Source organism: Myodes glareolus, chromosome 7 (genome assembly GCF_982192425.1).
Source record: "Myodes glareolus chromosome 7, mMyoGla1.1, whole genome shotgun sequence".
Classification (NCBI taxonomy): Eukaryota; Metazoa; Chordata; class Mammalia; order Rodentia; family Cricetidae; genus Myodes; species Myodes glareolus.
In genome coordinates this window covers 20,879,303-20,899,732 of record NC_142032.1, presented here as the reverse complement: position 1 = coordinate 20,899,732, position 20,430 = coordinate 20,879,303, and the positions used below count along the sequence as shown (strand labels likewise).

The following is a 20,430-nucleotide window of genomic DNA, read 5'->3' as shown; positions in this document are numbered from 1 at the left end:
GGAGTAAAGCAGACAGAGCTATAACACGGGAGGGAGGGGCCAAGTCTGTCGACCACACTGAACTTTGACTGTGAAGGCGTCTAACCCAGCCTTTCTCCACCCAGAGACTGCTGATATTTTGGGGTAAACAACTCTTCACTGTGAAGACCGGTTCTGAGCAGCATCTCTGGCCACCACCTACTGCGTGACTTTCCTTGGATTTGGAGATGGAAAATGTCCCCAAATATTGCTAAATGTCTTCTATGGATGGGAGGGCAAAATGTTCTCTATTGAGAATTAGAGCTTTATATATAAATCCACTCCCAGAACAGATCAATATACAGAAAGGGTCCAGGCAGGGAACTTCTCCCAGCCCTGTCTCTGAACAATGGTTGTGGACTGATGGACACAAAATGCCAATGGAATTGCCACCCAGGTCCAGCGGCACTGGTATAAATTAGGAGCTCAGTTCCAGCAGACTGTCCTTGGGCTGCTCTGTGCCAACCTCTATTTCATTATGACTGAGGACAGCTGTCCACTTCCAAGGCTGGGAGCCAGTCAGCCCCTCTCTAGGCTGTGACTCCACATTCCTTAGGGGAATGAACTACTTGCAGAGATGATGGGGGCACTGGGACATGGGAGGACAATGTGACATCTTATGTCTCAGTTCACATAGCATGTTCCAGATCTCCCATGTGACTACTGTCTTTCAGGAATGTCTCTGAGTGCTCAGACACTCTTTAAAAGGGCCGCTCTTCTAAAGATTCTCAAGCGGGGTGATTCTGAATGCCTATGCCTAGCAGAAGAAGACAGCTCAAGGGTTGTGGGGAATTCTCAGCTCCTTTCAAACTTCCTTGAAAGGTCTTTGAGAAAAATTGCATGTCCCCATTGTTATCCAACATGAAACTAACTTTAATTAGAGTTGGGTCAAAGCACAGTGGGGCTGGTAAAGACAAGAGGGCTGTGCCACACTTGGTGCTGGCACTGCCAGGCTCTTGGCATCAGCCTCAATTCTCCATTCTACATGGACATTTGTGTATTAGTGCCCTCTGTGGGGTCAGTTTGTACAGTAATCTAGAGTACCCCTGTCTCTCCCCCTTCTCCTTTGCCTCCAGTAAGAGATACTCATGCAGTATTCCTGATCTCTCGACGTGAATGCCACGCTGTCACTGCCATGCACGGCCAGCCTTGTTACGGGAATATTTCTACAAGTTCAGTTCCTACATGGGACATTCAGGACAAGCTCTGGTTTACCTTCTCTGATGTTCTCTGAAGAAACATAGAAATTCCCAGGTCGCTCCTGACTTTTTTCTGCAAAAACTGTGAAAGAAAGAACATTCTGAGTGAAGGCAAAACGTCTCTTTCTCAGGGGCTCTGTCAAACATTTACAAAACTGTATGCATTTACGAAAAATAACCTTGTGAAAAAACAAGTAATAAACATTTAGTAGTGACCATTGTACACATATTTCTGGAAGAAAATAGTGAGAGAGAGCAGAAAGTGTCAAAAAGACAGGACAGACACACAGGTTCTCCAGATTAAAGACGAAGTCAGCCAGAGGGCATCAGCACTATGTCTCAGATTGTTAAAGGAAAAGGTAAGCCATGCGGTAGTGGTGCACGCCTTTAATCCCAGCACTTGGGAGGCAGAGGCAAGCAGATCTCTGAGTTTGAAACCAGTGTGGTCTACATGGTGAGTTCCAGGCCAGTCAGAAATCATTCACAGAGGAACCCTGTCTCAAAAAAACCAAAGAAGGAGGACGACGAAGATGAAGACGAAGATGAAGGAGAAGAAGGAGGAAGAGAAGGAGGAGGAGGAGGAGGAGAAGGAGGAGGAGGAGGAAAAGAAAAGGAAAAGAATGAATAAAGAAAAGAAGAAAAGGGTTATAGGGTCTGGAGAAATGCTAAAGTTAATAGAGTATTTGTTGTCCAAACCTGAGGTCCCCAGCACCCACACACCTGCTGGGTATGGTATCCCATATCTACAATCCCAGCACTGGAGAGATGGAGACAAGATTCCTGGAGCTTGCTGGCCAATAGCCGAATTGGTGAGCTCCAAGCTCAGTGAGAGAAACTCTCTCACAAAAATATGCTGGAACAACTGAGGAGCGCTACCCAGCATCAAACTCCGGCCAAAGGCAGCCACACAAACACATGCACCCGCATAAACTACACACAAGGAAGGGGAGAAGGAAGGAGAGGGAGGGAAAGTGCTATGGGAGGAAGGATGTGTGCCAGGATCCCCAAACAGAAGCATCTGCGAAGACCTGCAGCTAGAGAAGGCCTACGACCTGGCAGGCCCATCTACGATAAAGCAGAACTCTACCTGGTAGAACAAGTAAAATGTGTCCTTCCAGGGGAAGCAAGAGGAAGCCACTCATGAGGAACAGGCATAGGACAACAGGAGACTGGAAAGTGAAACCCTCTGTAAGTGGTAGTCTGACAAGGTCATCTCATAGCTCCCTGGGATCTGAAGGAGGCCTCCCCAGCTAAAATCCCTGCTCTGCCCTCATGTGTCACGTGATCTTGGATGAGAAGCTTGACTTTCTCCATGCTTCTGTTTCTTGTATGCAGAATGAAGACCAGAAACAGTGACTCCATTGGATTGCCATGGAAATTGAGGGCTAGCGCATAGAAAGTGCGTAAACATTGTCGGGCACACACGAGCATGCAACCTTAGCTTTAAGTACTTCCTAATGCAGTGTTTCATCTGGCCCTCACAACCGTTGTAGCAGAGTACCGTCACTTCTCATGACATGTACTAATGTAGACACACATTACAGGATAACCATTTCTAGGTAAGGAAACCCAAGCCAAACGGGTAAAGTGGCATATCCCATGTCCTATGATGTACAGCAAGAAGTTAGAGGTGAATCTATTCCAAGCCACTGCCCCTTTGTCACCTTGTGACCTACTGTCCCAGCTCCACTGCCTCTCTGCAATAAGTTGACACTTTTTCTTCCACTTACAAATTACCACTGTACATCTGTGGGCTCGGAAACTGTCCCTGAGATGAGGATTTGACGGCTAGTATTCTGTCTGGGAAGTATGGCCGTTACCCTTCACTGTCCACCTAACTAGATTTAGAGCCAGCATGGAAACACACCTCTAGGTGTGACCATGAGGGCATTTCCAGAAAAGGCTATTCACAGCATACAGAGGGGAATTCCACATCAGTAGAGGTAGGAAGATCCACCATAAATGTGGGCAGCACCATCCGATGGGCTGGTGTCCCATACCGAATAAGGAGAGAAAACAGAACCGGGCTGGTAGACCACATCTCTCTGTTCCCTGACTGCAGACTCCATATGACCAGCAACTTCCCATGCGTGCCACTGCAGCTAGTGCCGTTTTTGCTGCTCCACCTTCCCCACCATGACGTGCTGACACCCCTGACCTGTGAGCAAACAGCCAACCTCTTCTTATTAGATATTTTGTCACCGCAATGAGAAGGTAACTATGATAGGAGGTGACCAACGTGAGATAGGAAGTGAATGAAAACAGTACATGGTGGGCTATCAAGCAAGGTACCACACCTGGGCGAATGCACAATATGCAATTCAGAGTCCCACAAGACGGCAAGCACATTGGGTCATTCATGCCTAGAGCAGGGGCCATCTATGATAATTCCCCAGGGTCTTCAGCCTACCCTGAAAGATGGCAATGGAGCACCACATGCTGGAGAAAACCCTCAGGAAAAGACACAGCAGTGCACTAAAGGGGTGTGGGGGGAGCTAGGCAGTGGGTAATATCCGGTGGACATGCTAAAGGAGATGCTGCCCAAGGACAAGCAAATCTTGGTGACACAGAACGTCCCACAGTTGTGGTGTAACTAACTTAGGGTTGCTAGACTGAGTAAAAATTAAAGCCAAAGAAGGTAACTACTTGGGACATAGTTACATTAAAAAATGTATTTGCATGGATAGAGAGATGTTTCAATGGTTAAGAGCACTGACAGCTCATCCAGAGGACCTGGTTTCAACTCCCAGCACCCACAGGGCAGCTCACAACTGTCTGTAACTCCAGTTCCAGAGGACCTGACACCCTCACACAGACACACATACATGCAGGCAAAATATTAATTTACATGAAATAAAAATAAATAAATTTTAACAATGTATTTGCTGCTTGTGTTCAATTTAGAGTGAACTGGGCATCCTGTATTTTATCTGAAAGTCCCAAGCCAAGTTACCTGAGGCTCTGGCTGGGAGATCCCTGGCCTCTTTAAGATCTCCCCATGTCTCATCTTCCACAATACGTGCTATTAAAAATGGATGAGCGGTCAGGAGCAAGTACAGAGCTTGCAATTTTGCTCACACTGAATGTAAAAGCATATTAATATAATCAAGGTCCGAAGTGCAGCAGCAAAGCCTTCCATATCTCACTGATGAACAATAATGAAGAAATCACACTAAATTCTTTCCACCTTTTATTAACATCGGTAAGTAGTTAGTTAGCCTGAGATAGTAGCTCAGCATCCGCTGTGGAGTCAGGGTCCCTGGGGCCCAAGCCCTGGCACTTCTGTGTGGTGGCTGACCTCTTGCGCCTCCATTTCCCATCCATAAAATGGGGATCAGGGCCTTTACCTAATAGGTTATTGTAAAGGTTAAATGCAAAGAATGTCCCTGGTAGATTTCAACAAGTGCCAGCCATTAAAATGATTAACAGTGATTACAGAGCAAGTTACGAGATATCAATGTATTAGTTTGTCATGGACCTCTGTCCTTACAATTGCACACGAATGCTTCCAGGAAGGCAGCACTGAACTGCCCTGGCCTAACTCCAGAGTTTGTGCTCTATGACCTATGACCCTGGCTGGAGACCATCCAGAAGACAATCAGTGCAGATGACCAGGGAACCAGGAAGTTCCTACTGAGCACTATCCCTCGCCACACTTGTCGGGAACACTTAGCAGGGTAGTGCATGGGAATTAGAAAAATAAGTCAAGAGTACGGAGACATGAGTAAAGATAATAAAACAGAAATATAGGATAGTTCCGGGAGGGAGTTCCAGTGAATACTGAAATTTTGCCCGTGTTTAATTTCCTTACACTTTTATACCCTGATACAAGAAGGAGAAGAAGGCAAAGGACTGCTTTAACATGATACAAAGGACAACTGGAACTGTTACTGGCTTCAGTACTTTAGACATCAAGTCATTAATTCATAAAAAAAGCATTCTGTTGCTCATGTAGTGAACCCACTCTAGATCAATTATCCCGAAGGCAGCCACTCCCTAGGTCAAATCTCCTAATTTAAAAGAAGGAGCAGAAGTACGTTTGAATTCTCTGACCTTCAGTCAGGGTGAAATGGATCTACCTGTATGGATCTTCTTAATGTCCAAAACACCAAGTAACCACACCCTACGACATAGTGTGTAGCCACACTTATTGTTAACGACTTTGAACAACCTCAAACTCTCTAACCTTCAGACAAGGGGGAAATAGGTTTACATTTTTGGGCCTCCACACACTTGCCTTTAGAAATGTATGGCTTGTTGTCGGGCAGTGGGTGAGGGCCAGGAGCACTGGCCTCTGGCCTGGGCACGGGGACAGGAGGCCTGTTGGCCAGGTCCACAGAAAAGGTCTCATCTTCATCCACAGTGTGATAAATGTCTTCCCGGTAGGAATGGTACTGCTCTCTCGCCAAACTGGCTGGTTTCACGCTGTTACCTAAAACACAGAGAGGTTATTCAGTACAGTGGTCCAGGAAATTGAAGGACTGCAGGTCTAAGACCAAGTGAGTGTTCTTGTTACTAAAGTAACATCCTGTGGCAGAGGCTTCCCTTGAGATGGCTCCTGCGCCATTTGCTCAGAACCCATGAAAGCAATGAGGACACTAAGGTCTCCTTCATCTGCCACCCACTCAGTCCAGGACAGCAGCACGGGCTCGGCTGCCTCACTTTCACAACTAGGACTCTGTTGTTCACCTTAGTATAACTAAGGGAGAGAAAGCACCCCCACTCCCAGGCCTGAGCACTTCCAGAACCTCTTCCTGGTGTCCAGGCAGCAGTGAGACAATGCCCTGGTTCCTCACCGCTGACCACTCCCTTGCGCTCCCCACAATGACTACAGAACGTGGCTCCTCCTTGCTGAGCACAGTTCTGGGTGCATTTCCTGAGTGATGACTGCATCTGGTTTACAAAAAAGCTCTTGGGTTGCTGCTACCAGTAACCACAGTTTGCATATGATAAAAATAACAACAACAATAACAACAACAACAAAAGCCAACTGAACCTTTGAGGATTTAAATAACTTGTTCCAAGAGCCCAGGGGCCAGCCTGGTACCCAGGGATACTATCTCTGGAGTGACCCTTCTTTCCACTATCTGTTTCTCTCACAACTGCACACCGTTCCCCACTAAGCAAAACCACTGAGGTCAGATGCTTGCCTTCCCCTTCCTGCCCACTAGCACCCCACAACCCCACGTTCTCTGTAAAGATCTGCCCTTCCTGCCCACCAGCACCCCACAACCCCATGTTCCTTATAAAGTTCTGCTTCTTTGATTGACACCACTCAATCAACAAATCTTCCTCAAATGCCTGCTTGAGGTATAAAATTAGAGTTTGGGTCTCCTTCCTGTGGGGGTCACAATGCGGTGATTTACTGGGACTTCTGTGTTTCCACTACATCTTTGCTGAGCTTCAGAGAGGTCACCTTTGTTTCTTGGGGTCCTGTGTCCAGGGGACTGGCCAGGTTGGTCCCAACTAATTAGAAAACATGTGTTCAAAAAAAGAAAAAAGAAAAAGAAAACACGAGTCCCTGGGCTCTGGCCTTAAGAAAAAGGTTTCTATGTACCTGCTTATCTTAGCATTTTGCACAAGGGAAGGAGGGAACTTTGAGAAGGGCTGCAACCAAGAGAAGTATCCTGGGAGAGCTGCCAACCACCCTGAAGGGCAACCGTGGCTCTCAGAATGGCTTGTCTTCCACTGACTCTAAACAGTTGACCTTGCCTCAGTTTTTTATCCTGCTTTGGGAAGGCAGTTTCCTCTGATCAGAATCTCCTTCATGCTACCTTGTGCCAGGCCAGGCTGGCACAGTCTCAGCCACACTGTGACCTTCCCAGAGAGGCCCCGTTGACCTCCCAGTTTAAGCTGAACTGCTATTTATGCCCACTGTGTTTCATTCCTTCGCTCCACGGCCCTGCCGTGATGGGAATTTATTATATTAGTGGGTTGGGCTCCCTACCTTTCTCCCTCCCTTGTCTGTCAGCTGCAGAGGGAAGGCCCCAACCCTGGCCCTCCACATTGTCCTACAAGCAAACACCGGCTTTCCACACTGTATGTGCTCAGTTACACCCTTAGAACAGAGCAACGGATGAACTCTGGGTAAAATGTGGGCCAAGCATAGAGCCATGTCTCAGATTTGAGCCTCCCTATGGTGAGTCTGCCTTCCCTCCCAGTAGTCTCCTGACCTGGGCTGGGCAGACTCTGGGGAACCGCTACATTATCAGAACAAGAGGCAGTCCTGTCTTCTGCAGAAGAAGAAAGCTTCATGGCTTCAGACGGCAAGAGAGGGCAGACTTGTGCAGAAGTGGTATAAATAGAATTCCTCCCTTAGCAACATCTGTCCACAGACAAGCATTTGTAAGGAAAGCATTGTTGGAAAGCTGTGCATTGTTAGGGTTTTGTGACCTCCTCACCATCTGACAGGGCCTCCAGATAATCATAACCAATCCCTTGGCTCCTGCTGCCCAAATAGATATGATTTTCAGGAAAAATATTCCGTTCTACCCAAGCTGCCAGGTTCCCTAGAAACAAAATATAGTAGAGAAGCCAAGGAGAGCCACTTGACAGGACACATGCTACCCACAGCCAAAGGTCACCTCAGAGGACCTTGGTCTGTGCTGCTGGGTCCCTGAGAGGATGAATTCTGACCCGTATCTCAGCCTCTCCCATCATGATCCGATTGTGCCGTTTAATGTCATTAACTAATGATTTAAACTGACAGCTGATATGTGCCAGACATCGCTCTGTGCCAGGCTCCACATTTCACTGGGAGCAGAGAGTTAATCCTGCCTAGAACTCTTTATAACATTACTGCTGACTGGCTGAAGGCCACATGAGTGACATGAAGGACAGGCCTTCAGAGCTGGGCCTGGACCACTTGTCTTTACCGTTACACCCACACCTCTCTTCTCTCCCTCACATCATCAGATCTGTACCCCTCCCCATTCCTCAGAGCTGCAGAATGCCAAGAAATGCTTCCAGAATCATACCAGGTAGAAATGAGAGGCTGAGTAGAGGGACTGAGAATGATTGCAGTTTTATCTGCGGTGTAGGTGAATATCTGTGCAATATTTTGTATGAAAACAGTATTCTGGACCCATTCATAACTTTTGGAACCTATGTGACATGACACTACCAAAATCATAAGACCTACTCCCCGAGACCCAGGAGTTCTGTCCTGGCGCTTCACTGTAGGCGTACTCTCAAATGCGTGCAGAGAGGTTACATACAACAAAGGCATTCCCGGCACTGAGGCTTACGAAAGCACAGAGCGGAACACTGGCTACCATAAGAGGATGTTCAGGTGCCTGCGGAAAAGTTAATGTTGTACTGGTATGACATAAACTAAGCATGAAAGAAGACATGGTATTAATATATTAATATATCCAGAGAAACTCGGAGACTCTAGGGTGAGAGAGAGCAACTTTTCTCACTGCTTTAACTTTTAGGGCCAGATGTGGTGACTCACACCTGTCATTTCTGCAGGTGGGGGACCAAGGCAGGAGAACTGCCATTCATTTAAGGCTAGCCTGGATTACATTGTGAATACCAGACCAGACAGGTCTACATAGTCTTGTCTCATTTGTGCATGTGTGTATACGTATGTGTGTATGTGTGTGCATGCTTTTTGTGTCATTCGAATTTTTATTATTTTTATGTGTTACCTTTACAATAGTAAGATCAGAAAGTACTGCCTTGCAGCCAAGGCTCTCACAGTGACCCAATGGCCCAGCAGTAGCAGAGTCGCCTGGAACTGGAAAGGACACCGAGACTTGCTGAACCCCTAGACCCGCTGAACCCCACAGTGGTGAGCCTGTGCCTTCGAAAGCACGCCAGGTGGATGTGGGGCACACTGAGAGGTGGGGACCACTGCCAGAGTGGGGAGACGGTAAGCTCAACTGCACCGGCATGCACTAATACCTGTGTGTGTGTCAGGAAGCGAGAGACAGTGTCCTCATCCCATTATCCCGGAGTCTTGAGCAGGTTACAGAGAGCGGCCGAATTTGAGGGTAATTTGCCCTAATCCGACAAGGACAAGTTTGCCTATGTAGATTCTCTTGATACCTTAAATGACACACTGCTCCCCTGCATTCCCATGGCACCCAGCACATTTTTATTTACGCTGAACTATGCTTTTCTTCCTAAAGGAGAACTCACTTAGGGTGTGTGTTTACCTCCTCTGCAGGGCAGGACCGAGTCTTGCCCATCCCTCGACACCAGGGATTGGCACAGACTTAAGGCTTGATGAGGGACCGCTGGGAAATGATCATTTCAATCCAGCATCACATGACATCGGGACGACAGGAGGCTGCTACCGTCAGGTCCTAACTCACATGCTATTCCCTTCATAAGGTGACGTGCAACCAGGGGTCGAAGGAGGCACCCCAAGGCAGGCTCAGAAGCCAGGAAGGGCTTGAATTGGAGTTCCCACACTCTGCTTACTGCCTCTAAGACCTTGGAAACTCACCCTGTCTGTTCCTTTGTTACCTCTCCTGCTGAAAGCAGCAGTACCTAATTTACAAGGTTGCAAGAATTATGCAATGTGTGTCATGCATCAAGTCCTTAAGCTAGGCCTGGGCACTGCTGAAGACAGCAGGGCAAGCCTGAGGCCGAATAATGAAGTCGGTCAGGAAAGCATCTCTGTTCTCATCCATGGCCCTCTTGGTGTCTGGTGCTAGCTGAGGAACCTAACCAAACAGCTGATCCTCGACCGCCCAGACCTCTCTCCTCAGGTAAAGAGGGTGTTAGAGTGGGAGTCAGTGGGTAATAAATGTGCCGGGCCCTGCAGCACAACACCCAATGCAACCCCCCACGCTGCCCAAACCTATATACTAGGAGCATACAAGCAGCCATGAGTAACAGCAAATGAATGGGCATGGCGAATGCTGAGCAAGCTATTGGCAGGGATGGGCAGATGCCCAGGCGGTGATTTGCCTACAGTGCCCAAACCATTTGACCTCCAAGTCTCATGCCCTCAGCACTCTGCTTCTATAGCGACTTGACTGACAGGCCCGCCATAATCATAGATGACTGGGCAGAGAGACGCAATCACTCACGCAGTGTAACGCCGTACACCTCTGATAGTGCCTATAATAATAACAGCAATGATCAGGAAGCTTTGTCAACTGCTTCTTCTGTGCCGGGTCTTAGGTGAACCCTATTTTCACTGAAACTTCCTTGATTCTCACCACAACCTGCCTGTTCAGTGCACCAGGCAGAACTGTCTCATTCTACAGCTGAGGAGATAAACGCCTTGCCCGGGTCCTTCCAGATAGCTGGGAGGAAAAGGAACACAGATGAGGGCCACACTCTTAGCCACTGCCATGCTGCCTCTGCTTGGTAAAGAGGGTGTATAGACCCATCCTTTACTAGAAAGCAAGGTTTCCGTGAGATCACATCTTATTTTGTTTCAGGTTTACAGTCCCAATATCCAGAACAGTCCTTTCTGCACATAGTAGGTGATTAATTATTTTTTTGTCAAATAAAAACAGGTATGTAGTTTAAATGAAGTCTTCTTGGAAGTAAGTAGTTTAGTGTAGTGAAAGACTCCAGTCATGAACCTCTGGCCTGTCTCTAACAGGCTGATGGGGAAGATCGGGGTAGGTGTGGAGGGAGGCAGAGAGCCGTTAACCATCATATGTCACGTTTGTGCCAACCCTTGAGACTGACGCTTCATATGGAATCAGGCAACACTGTCTGCTTGTTTCCTTTTGGCTTTCTGCATTCCTGCTCACAGCTACAACTTACCTTCTAGGAACTTGCGGATCATTGAGTCCTTGGTGGGCCGAGAGAAGCTTTCTCTAGAGCCTGGGTTGCCTGCACTGGCCTGAAGCATTTCAACATCTGGAAGGAAAATGAGACAGAGTCAATGTGCTGTTTGTTCTTCCACACAGGCGAGGAGGCTCGGATGGATTTGGAAGGTTATCCAAGGCTTACCCTTCTCCCCTTCCCCACTTCTCCCTCCTTATCTCAGTCCCTCTCTTCCTCTCATTCACCCACCTACTCATCCATCCATCCATCCATCCATCCATCCATCCATCCATCCTTCCTAGTAAGTGTTGAACATTAGGGAATGTGATAAGCACAACACCCAAGCCTTTCCTTTGAAAACAGGCCTCCAAAGACAGACACACTCGTCTGTGTTTGAAAGACTAGGTTTAATTTAAAAAATATACATTGCAATATTGCTTATTACAGTAAAAAAATGGGTACTGAAACAATGGAGAACAGACAGATCATGGTTTGTTCAAACGACAGAAGATTATATAGCAGTTAAAAAAAGAATATCTTAAAGCCACTTCTACTAACAAAGTTATAGCTCAAAAACATAGCAGGTGATGATGTTAGATGTGAGTGATTACAGTACATATAATTGATGTGGGATTCCCTTCTGTATGCTGTGAATGTTTTATTACCGTTGATTAATAATGAAGCTTCTTTGGCCTATGGCAGGACAGAATATAGGTATGTGGGGAAACTAAACTGAATATAGGAAGGAAGAAGGCAGAGCCAGAGAGATGCCAAAGAGTCTTACTGGTAAGCCACAGTCTTGTGGCGATATACAGATGAATAGAAATGGGTTAATTTAAGATATAAGAGCTGGTTAGGAATATGCCTGAGCCATTGGACAGACAGTGTAGTAATTAATATAGTTTCTGTGTGATTATTTGGGTCTGGGCAGCTGGGAAATGAAGTGCAGTCTCCATTTACATATAATACAGCATGGCAATGCATACATGCAGTACAGTATGACAGCTACACAGACTCTGAAGACCTACAACACAGTGTTGCAAACTGCATATAAACTAGGAAATGTACAGCGAACACAGAAGTGCCGGGCATGTGGTTGAATTCCTGACAGTGGCTACCTCTGATGAAGGGCTGAAGATGACCAGGCTCTGGAGACCTAACGGAGGATTACATCCAGGATCACAACACTTAATTTTTTTTAACCCTCATACACATTATTGAAGATTCTGATATACCAAAGGAAAAAAATCAGAACTCTAAAAATCCCAGCAGAGCTCTGTGAGTTCAGGTTAGCCTGGTCTGTGTAATAAGTTTCAGGACAACCAGAGCTACATAGAGAGACCCTGTCTCAAAACAAACAAACAAACAAAAAAAGAATATAAATCTTCAGAATGATATTTTAGATAATTAATATGTTATCTTTAAGGAGGCAACATAAAATTTTATTTTTATGTTTGCACAAATATGTATAAATTTTGTATAAACATACACATGTACACACACACCCTGTTGTAAGGGGATATAAGCAATTAAGACTCAGTGGTTTCCTGGAACCTGAGGATATGGAGATAAGCAAGGAGAAATTATCCCACTGATCCCTTGCTATATTTTAAGGCCTTCTTTCACCTATTCAAAAAAAATAAATGAATGTTTTGACACTGTTTATGTTAACGCATTATCACTCAAATAATAACTATTTCATAACCCCAGTCTCATCAGAAAAGACAGTGGCATATCCAAATTGAGAGTTTACAAATAATCAACATGTCATCTTCAAGAGTACTGAGATTAAGAAAACCTGAGAATCATCCCAAACTAGAAGGGATGGAAGAACAATCTGTGCCTTGCACATCATAGTTGAGTGCTCACCGCTAAGTTGAGTGCTCATTGCTAAACTGGGTGCTCACCGCTAAACTGAATGCTCACCACTAAACTGGGTGCTCACCACTAAACTGGGTGCTAACCGCTAAGCTGATTGCTCACTGCTAAGTTGAGTGCTCATAGCTAAGCTGAGTGCTCATTGCTAAGCTGAGTGCTCACCACTAAGCAGAGTGCTTACCACTAAGCTGAAGGAGTGCTCACCAATAAGTTAGAACACCAACTCCAAAATAAAATTCTTTCTGAGGAGAGGAATGAATGAGTAGAAGAGTAACCAACAGAAAAGCAAGGAAGCATGACGCACCAGGAGGCCACTTTCTGTCCCCTATGCCATCGAGATAAAAACCTTCGGAGGACAGGCTCATGTGGGTAGAATGACAAAGGTAGGACTAAACAAGGGACCCATGAGAATCCAGTTTCCTTTACTTTATAGTCATGTTTTCACTGATCCTGAGGAGTCTGACTTCAGAAGCAGGAAAAGCAGGCTTTGCCAAAGGTCAGCCTTTGAGTTGAGCTGGCAGTTAGAAGGTTGGGTATCAGACCACAATACACATCCCTGTCTTATTTCCTCTACTACTTCCCTTGTTTTTGCTTGTATGACATCACACCTACCGGCCTGGTGCTAACAAGTCTTTTATGGTGGTTCTCATCCTGTGGGTCCTGACCCCTTTGGGGGGCTGCATATTGGTTATCCTGCATATCAGATATTTACATTACAATTCAGAACAGTAGCAGAATCACAGTTATAAAGTAGAAGCAAAATAATTTCATGGTTGGGGGTCACCACAACGTGAGGAACTAACCAGAGACTCAGAACACCGGCCCCCCACTGGTATTCACAGGATGTGCAGCTCCTCCCATATCCAGACATGCGACCAATCAGGGGTCATTCTCATCCTAGGTAATGTTGCCTAGAAACACAGTTGACATTTGGCTCTTATCAGGTTACCAGGGTAACAAAGCTAGGAAGTCAAACAAAGGTCAAATTCTCATGCAGAAAAGGAAATGAAAAGTGTTTTTATTAACTTTGGCCGTCATTATCCCGGATCCACTCATTTCCATCTATTTGGCTTCTCTTTTCTTGTCTGTAAAACGATGGGAACAGCATAGCTCTCGAAGGTTTGTGGCGAGTGTCACCCGAGCAGGCTGCCAAGAGCCTGGCATGGTGCCCAGCGTGTATGGGTACTCTCTCACTACCACTTTCATTATTAACTCCTACATCCAGGCTACAGCCCTAAGCAAAGAACAATTCAAAACAGAAGGCTCAATTTACATGTTAAGAATTTCTCAGGGCTTGGGACATGGCTCTCTAGCAAAGAGCCTGCCTAGCATGTGTAAAACTGTGGGTCTGGTCCTCAGGACCACAAAAATGATTCTCATGGCATTAAGGATTGAACTTGGGAAAAAATTTAATTGACGCCATGCTTTATATATCTTTATGGGGTATATGTAATATTTTTAAGACTTATTTTTATTATCTTGGTTGTGAGCATTAGCCTTTAACAGCAGAGCCATCTCTCCAGTCTATTTGTTAAGGCTTACTTTTAAGATTTATTTTTAATTATTATCATTATTACTATTATTATTACTACTACTGTTATTACTATTGCTACTACTACTATTGTTGTGTGTGTGTGTGTATGTGTGTGTGTGTGCGCACACGCGTGTGTGTATGCCATGTATGGTGGGTACCAGAGAGGCCAGAAGAGGGCATCAGATCTCCTGGAACTGGAGTGACAGGTGATTGTGAGCTGCTTGACATGGGTACTAAGAACAGAACTCAGGACCTCTGGGAGAACAGCAAGAACTACTAACAGCTGAGCCACCTTGCCTCCTATTTAGTTGTTCTTGTTTTAGGGTTTCATGCAGTGTGGGCTGGCCTTGAACTTACTACATAGCAGAGTATATCTTTGAATTTCTGGTCCTCCTGCCTCCTCTCCCAAGTGCTGGAATTGTACCACCCTCAGCTCACACGGTGATAATCTGATATATAAACGTGGTACACATCACAGTGAAAGCCAGGTTGATTAGCAGTTCCATCTCTTATCATTTCTTTGTCTTGAGAATCTCTGAACTTCTTTTAGTTCTTTATAAAATATGCAATAGATTTTTATACACTGTAGGCACCTTACTGACCAGAACAGCAGAATTTGTGCCCCCTGTAATTGCATTTTTGGTGGCCATTATCTTTTTATTGCTGTTTGTTTCATTTAGTATAATGTCCTTCATTCCCAATCATGTAGACACAAGTGGCGAGATTCTATTTTAAGGGTAAACACGACTCTCCACTGAATGCATGTACCATGCTTTCCTTACCCACTCATGTGACGATGGTCATCTCAGTCGACTCTAGACCATAATAATTGTCAAAAGTGTTTCAATAAAAATAGGGCATCTCCTCGACAGACTGGCTTCACTTCCACGGGAGCTGTCGACCCAGAAGTGGGACTGCCAGATCACGTTTAGCTTTGCCTTCCACACCCCTTTCCATAATGACTGTCCTAAGGAATCTAAGATTCTGCTTCTCGGAATCCGTGCTAACATATTTTGTTGATGCCTTTTTTTTTTTTCAATCACAGCCACTCTCGCTGGACTGAAATAGTACCTCACTGTGGTTTTAATTTGCATTTCCCTGGTGAGTCATGGTGAGTATTTTCATGTATTTGCCCGAAATTTGCATATTTTTAAAAGAAAAGTCTATATAGATAATTTCTTGCTAGTTTGAGTTTTTTCTGCTGAGTTATTTGAATTCATCATATGTTTTGGATACTAATTTTTTATTTTGATACAGGGTCTCTCCATGTACCCCTGGCTGCCCTGGACCTATGTAGACCACTGGGCTGGCCCTGAACTCACAGAGATCCACCTGCCTCTTCCTCCCAAATGCCTGGATTAGTCGTATCCAACACCACACCTAGACCTATTTTTTTCAAAGATTTTATTCTTATTTATGTGCATGTGTGTCTTAGGGGGTGCACATGTCTTAGAGGTGATTGAATTCCCCCAGAGCTGGAACCACAGAAGGTTGTGAGCCACCTGTGAGTGTTAAGAACCCAACTCACATCCCCTGAAGGGGCACAAACGAACCCCCATCAGAATTTCACTCCCATTCTTTAGGTTTTCTCTTTACTCTTGATTTTCTTTGCTATACAGAAATTCCTCAGTTTGATAGAATGTTATTTGATAGAATGTTATTTGATAGAATGTTATCCTTTCCTTCTTTTTTTCTGAGATGCTTGGAATTGAACCTAGGGCCTCCATGCCAGTCAAGCACTGTACCACTGAGTACTTCCTATCCTTATTTTTGTCTTGGTTAAAAAAAAGTAAGTTTGTTTTAATTCGTGTCTTGTACCTGCAAAATGAGTGTGAGAATGTGTTTATCACAGTATTTGAATTTTCACCCATAATCTCAAACATCTCAAAACGTGTTCTAAATGTCCTTGTTGAGACACACAGTATCATCATAGTTAAGTATACTTGGATCATGAGTAAGATCTAAATACAACAAATGCCGAACCTTACAATAAAATCATGTGTGGAAATCTGACTTGGCTTGCCAGGTGATTTTTTTTGTTTGGTTGTTTTTTGTTTTGTTTTGTTTTTTTGTTTTGAGGCCCCAAAACACCCAAATTTCTTGCTTCCTTTGCCAAAGGCCCATGACCACTTGTCTTCTCCAGAACCCCTTCATAGTATTAGTGGGCGGAGTAATGCCCACTAGGTGACACTCTACAGTCCATGCTAGCCCCATCCTGTGCATCCAGGACCAAAGGTATGGGCATCCTTAGGTACAAAGGCTGAAGGCGGGGGCTATGAGGAAGAGTGACCAGACAACTAGATGGAGCAAGGGTTTAGGAATAAGATGAAGGAAGTATAGAGTCAGGAGAAGGCAGGAAGGCCCTGCCAAGAGCAGGAGCCAGGCAAATAGTCTGCACTGAGCGGACAAAGCTAGGCTGGAGCAGGGCAGCAGCTGAAAGCCAGCAAGCAACAGAGCTCAAGAGACTGGCTGCTAGGCACCAAGACAGACTGGCACTGTGGAATGGCCTCTGGTATCTTGAGGACTTATGTTCAAACCCTGCCTCTGACTCTTACTAGGCTCCATGTCCTAGGGCAGGTCACTTGCAATCTGCAGTCTCCAGTGTCCCACCTGCAAAGTGGGGACAAACCACAGGGCCGACATCATAGGATGGCTGTGTGAGGTGATGAAGACGACGTTTATGAATGCATAGTGCAAGACACCAGACTCACAGTTACCATAACTACTCTGAGGCTACTGAGCAAACTACTACTAGCAGGACATTGTTGCATTATCCTCCATTTCTGAGGTTCAGAAGCCAAAGTGGATCCTGCTGGCCAAAACCAAGGTTTTCTGTGGGTCACATTCCTTTATTAAAGCTCTAGAGTAGGATTAGTTGCCTTTCCCTTCCCAGGGCCCAGGGGTTATCTACGTGCCTTGGCATAGGCCCCCTCCCTCTATCTTCAAAACCAGAAATGTCAGGCAGAAAACTTGGCTGAACCAAGCCCTTCTCAACAGGCCATCCATCTCTTTGGTCCTCTGGTTCCCTCTTTTACCCTTAAGGACATCTGTAGTGTCGGAGGTTGTGGGAGTATACAGCAGGTGACAACTAGTGTTCAGACAGACATCAACCTAGCAGAGGAAAGATTCTCTGATGGAGAAGAATCACATTCAGGCAAGGCCTGCAGGACCACGGACTCTGGGAACTGTTGCTCCTGTCTGCAATTTCACACGTGCAAAAGCACTATGGGGTCTCCCCAATACCTGGATTGGTGTATAATCTCATCTCATATGATGAATATATTTAATCTCATGATTGCATCTCAATCTTAAGGGCACATATATCTGTGGATGATAAGGAAGATGACTTCTCATTAATCTGTATAATTTTGATATATAGAAAATAAAACTAGGCTCTATTGTCCCACGGGGACTGTAAGACACTTAAAAGCCTGCTCTGTTCCTTTGACTCAGACTAACATAAGAAAGACATTTCTCTCCAGTCTAAGAAAAAGCTACACAAAATTAGCTCATTTTTACCTCAGAGCAAGTTCAAACTAGACTGAATGTTTCTGTAAATGGATCATAAGTCAAAAACTTTAGAGATATGCACAAGGAAAAAGTCACAGGTGTCTAACCAAGGTTATTAACACAAAGCTTCATAAATTACTATGCCAGTTTCTCTAACTAAACTTGGCTGGTAACACAGGCCAGCAGCCACTCCCTACTAAATTCCTTAGCAATTAATACTCTACACAAACTTCTAATCTTAGTTTATTATATAAAACTCAAGATTCAGCTAACTAACTGTTTATTGTTTAGGTCTCAAATAACAATTAATCAACTAACCAAGTCAAAAGAAAATTAGTCTTATGTCCAGCTACTACTGATAAAGTCCCACAATTAGCCAGGGCTGCAAAGGATGGTCTGGCCTTACAACGTCACAAGGCTCCCTTCTTCTTTTGTGTTCTGGGGTTACAAACAGGATAAGAGAATACTGTTTTAGGGTTGGTACATTTTCAATGCCACTGCTTGGGAAGATGACAAGCACCATGTCCCCCCAAATACGTGGCCATAGTAAATGGCTCGGCTCCTTATTGCTTACTCAAAGAATGTGCTTTGATCAGCAGGGCCTTTTTTTATTATTATTATTTTCTGGCTCCAGCCTCCTGTAAAATGTATAATTTAAGCTATGTGAAAAAAGAAGCAAAAGAGAATTGAAACAGAGAATTGGAACTAAAGCGAATTAGAGCAAGGGAATTAGAATGCAGAGTAATGAAGAAAATGACCCTCAGTTCATGTGTGAAGTTATCACAGAAATCTTTCAGTCTTCACCCCTGAGTTACCCTGGGTAGTGGCTTGGGAACTGGACTTTCAGGCCTCTAAGTGTCGTTATAATAAAGTCACACAGAGAAGCCGGGTTCTTACTTCAAGGGCTACAGCAAAACCCTGTCTCGAAAAACCAAAAAAAAAAAAAAAAAAAAAAAAAGGAAAATCTATTTTTCTAGCTGATAATGACAGTGGGGTATTGCCACACCCGCATTTGTGTAATACACACTTCGATCTGGGCATGACCACAGTCGGACAGGGGTGATGGTGAGCAAATGCTGTCAAAGTGGCCTCCCCTTTTCTAGATATCTGTTGCTGACATTCACATTTCTCAAAGCTCATACCTGCATCTAAGCCTGTCTTAACACACCATAACATTGTTCTACAGGACAAACAAATGGGAGGAAGAAATAAAGTCAGCAGTGTTCTCAAGAGTGTCCTGGAGCTGATACATTCAATGTGTGGCTGCTTTCCTCCCATTTGCCACACATCCAAATGCCTCTCACTGCTTCGTTGGCACCCTCACTCTCTGTAGTGCCTACAAACACCTGGGTGACACCTCAGGAGAGGTGACACCTGCCCAGACCTTCATGACATTCCCCTCTTTGACCAAATGTCTGCTCTAACCCTTTGCCTCTCTCCTAAGCCCACCCCAACAGATCACTGATGCGCTGTCAGTCAAACTGTTACTGGCTTAAGCTGCACACCACTGCCTTCTGTTATGATTATTCCACAGGTCTGTCTATATGAAGAGGAGGAGACAACACTGTTGCTAGGAACCAGACGAAAATGGGAGATATTCCTCCCCTTACTGGTAGGAACAAGACTTGCCATCTCCCTCCAATCTGCCAGGGCTGCAACAACTGCCATTGTCCAGATGCATCATCTGGCCTGAGAACTTCGAGACGAGCTCGGCCAGCCCATGACGTTCACAATTGGCAGCCTTGAATCCCTCCAGCAACAGATAAACTCTCTTGCTGGGGTCGTGCTCCAAAACAGAAGAGCGCTGGACCTAATAACTGCAGAACATGGGGGGACTTGCTTGGTACTGGGGAAAGAAAGCTGCTTCTATGTAAAGGAATCAAATGTTGTCAAAACAAATGTCAATACCCTCCAAAAACTTCACAAAGACCTGCTTTCGAGACTTCAGCCCTTCAAGCACTTAAGAGGCTCATTAACCCCTTGTCTTCTTGGCTCCTACCCTTTCGCTCCTCTGATTGTGCTACATTGTATTTTGACGATGCCCCCCCTGCCTTATTCAGTTCTGGCAACAGATCACCACCATTGCTGAAATTGCTTTCCCCCTGTTGCCCATATGGTAACCAGACATCATACTAGGAGCTTCGCCGCAGGATCCTGCTGCCATATATGGAGTCTTATGATAGGATCAGCATGCTGTTTATGCAAATTTGGTGGTGCCCAGCCATGGTCCCCAGCCTTTATATCACTCCTCACTCTGGAATAAAGCTGAGCTGTAACACTGAAGCAATCTCTCAGAAGGCTATTTCTACCACACACAGGCTGAACAAGGCCTCACTTGCCCCTTCTGCCCCCTTTGCCCTTATGGTCGGGTGGCTAATGGACCGTAGGGAAGGAAGGGACCCATAGTCACCAGCCAACACTAGTGTACATTGTTTATAAGACATGATTTGCTGTGCCTACATTAGCAATAAGGCCAGGTAGGCGGCAGGTACTATGTTTGTAATAGTTTAAGGTACCTAGATGTTTGGCAATCACAAGTGATAAGACCCCAGG

The 20,430-nt window shown here is 45.2% G+C and overlaps 1 protein-coding gene across 2 annotated transcripts in view; it reads right to left on the bottom strand.

The window, feature by feature from the left end:
* The window catches only part of Pik3ap1 (phosphoinositide-3-kinase adaptor protein 1), a 115,156-nt gene that overhangs the window by 22,979 nt on the left and 71,747 nt on the right, over positions 1-20,430 (bottom strand). For both annotated transcript variants that reach the window (XM_048452866.3, XM_048452867.3), the window contains 3 exons: positions 10,953-11,048; positions 5,455-5,649; positions 1,234-1,299 (listed from right to left, as the gene is read on the bottom strand). In XM_048452866.3, coding sequence (XP_048308823.3) covers positions 1,234-1,299; positions 5,455-5,649; positions 10,953-11,048 — 357 coding nt within the window. The remainder of the gene's footprint in view (positions 1-1,233; positions 1,300-5,454; positions 5,650-10,952; positions 11,049-20,430) is intronic.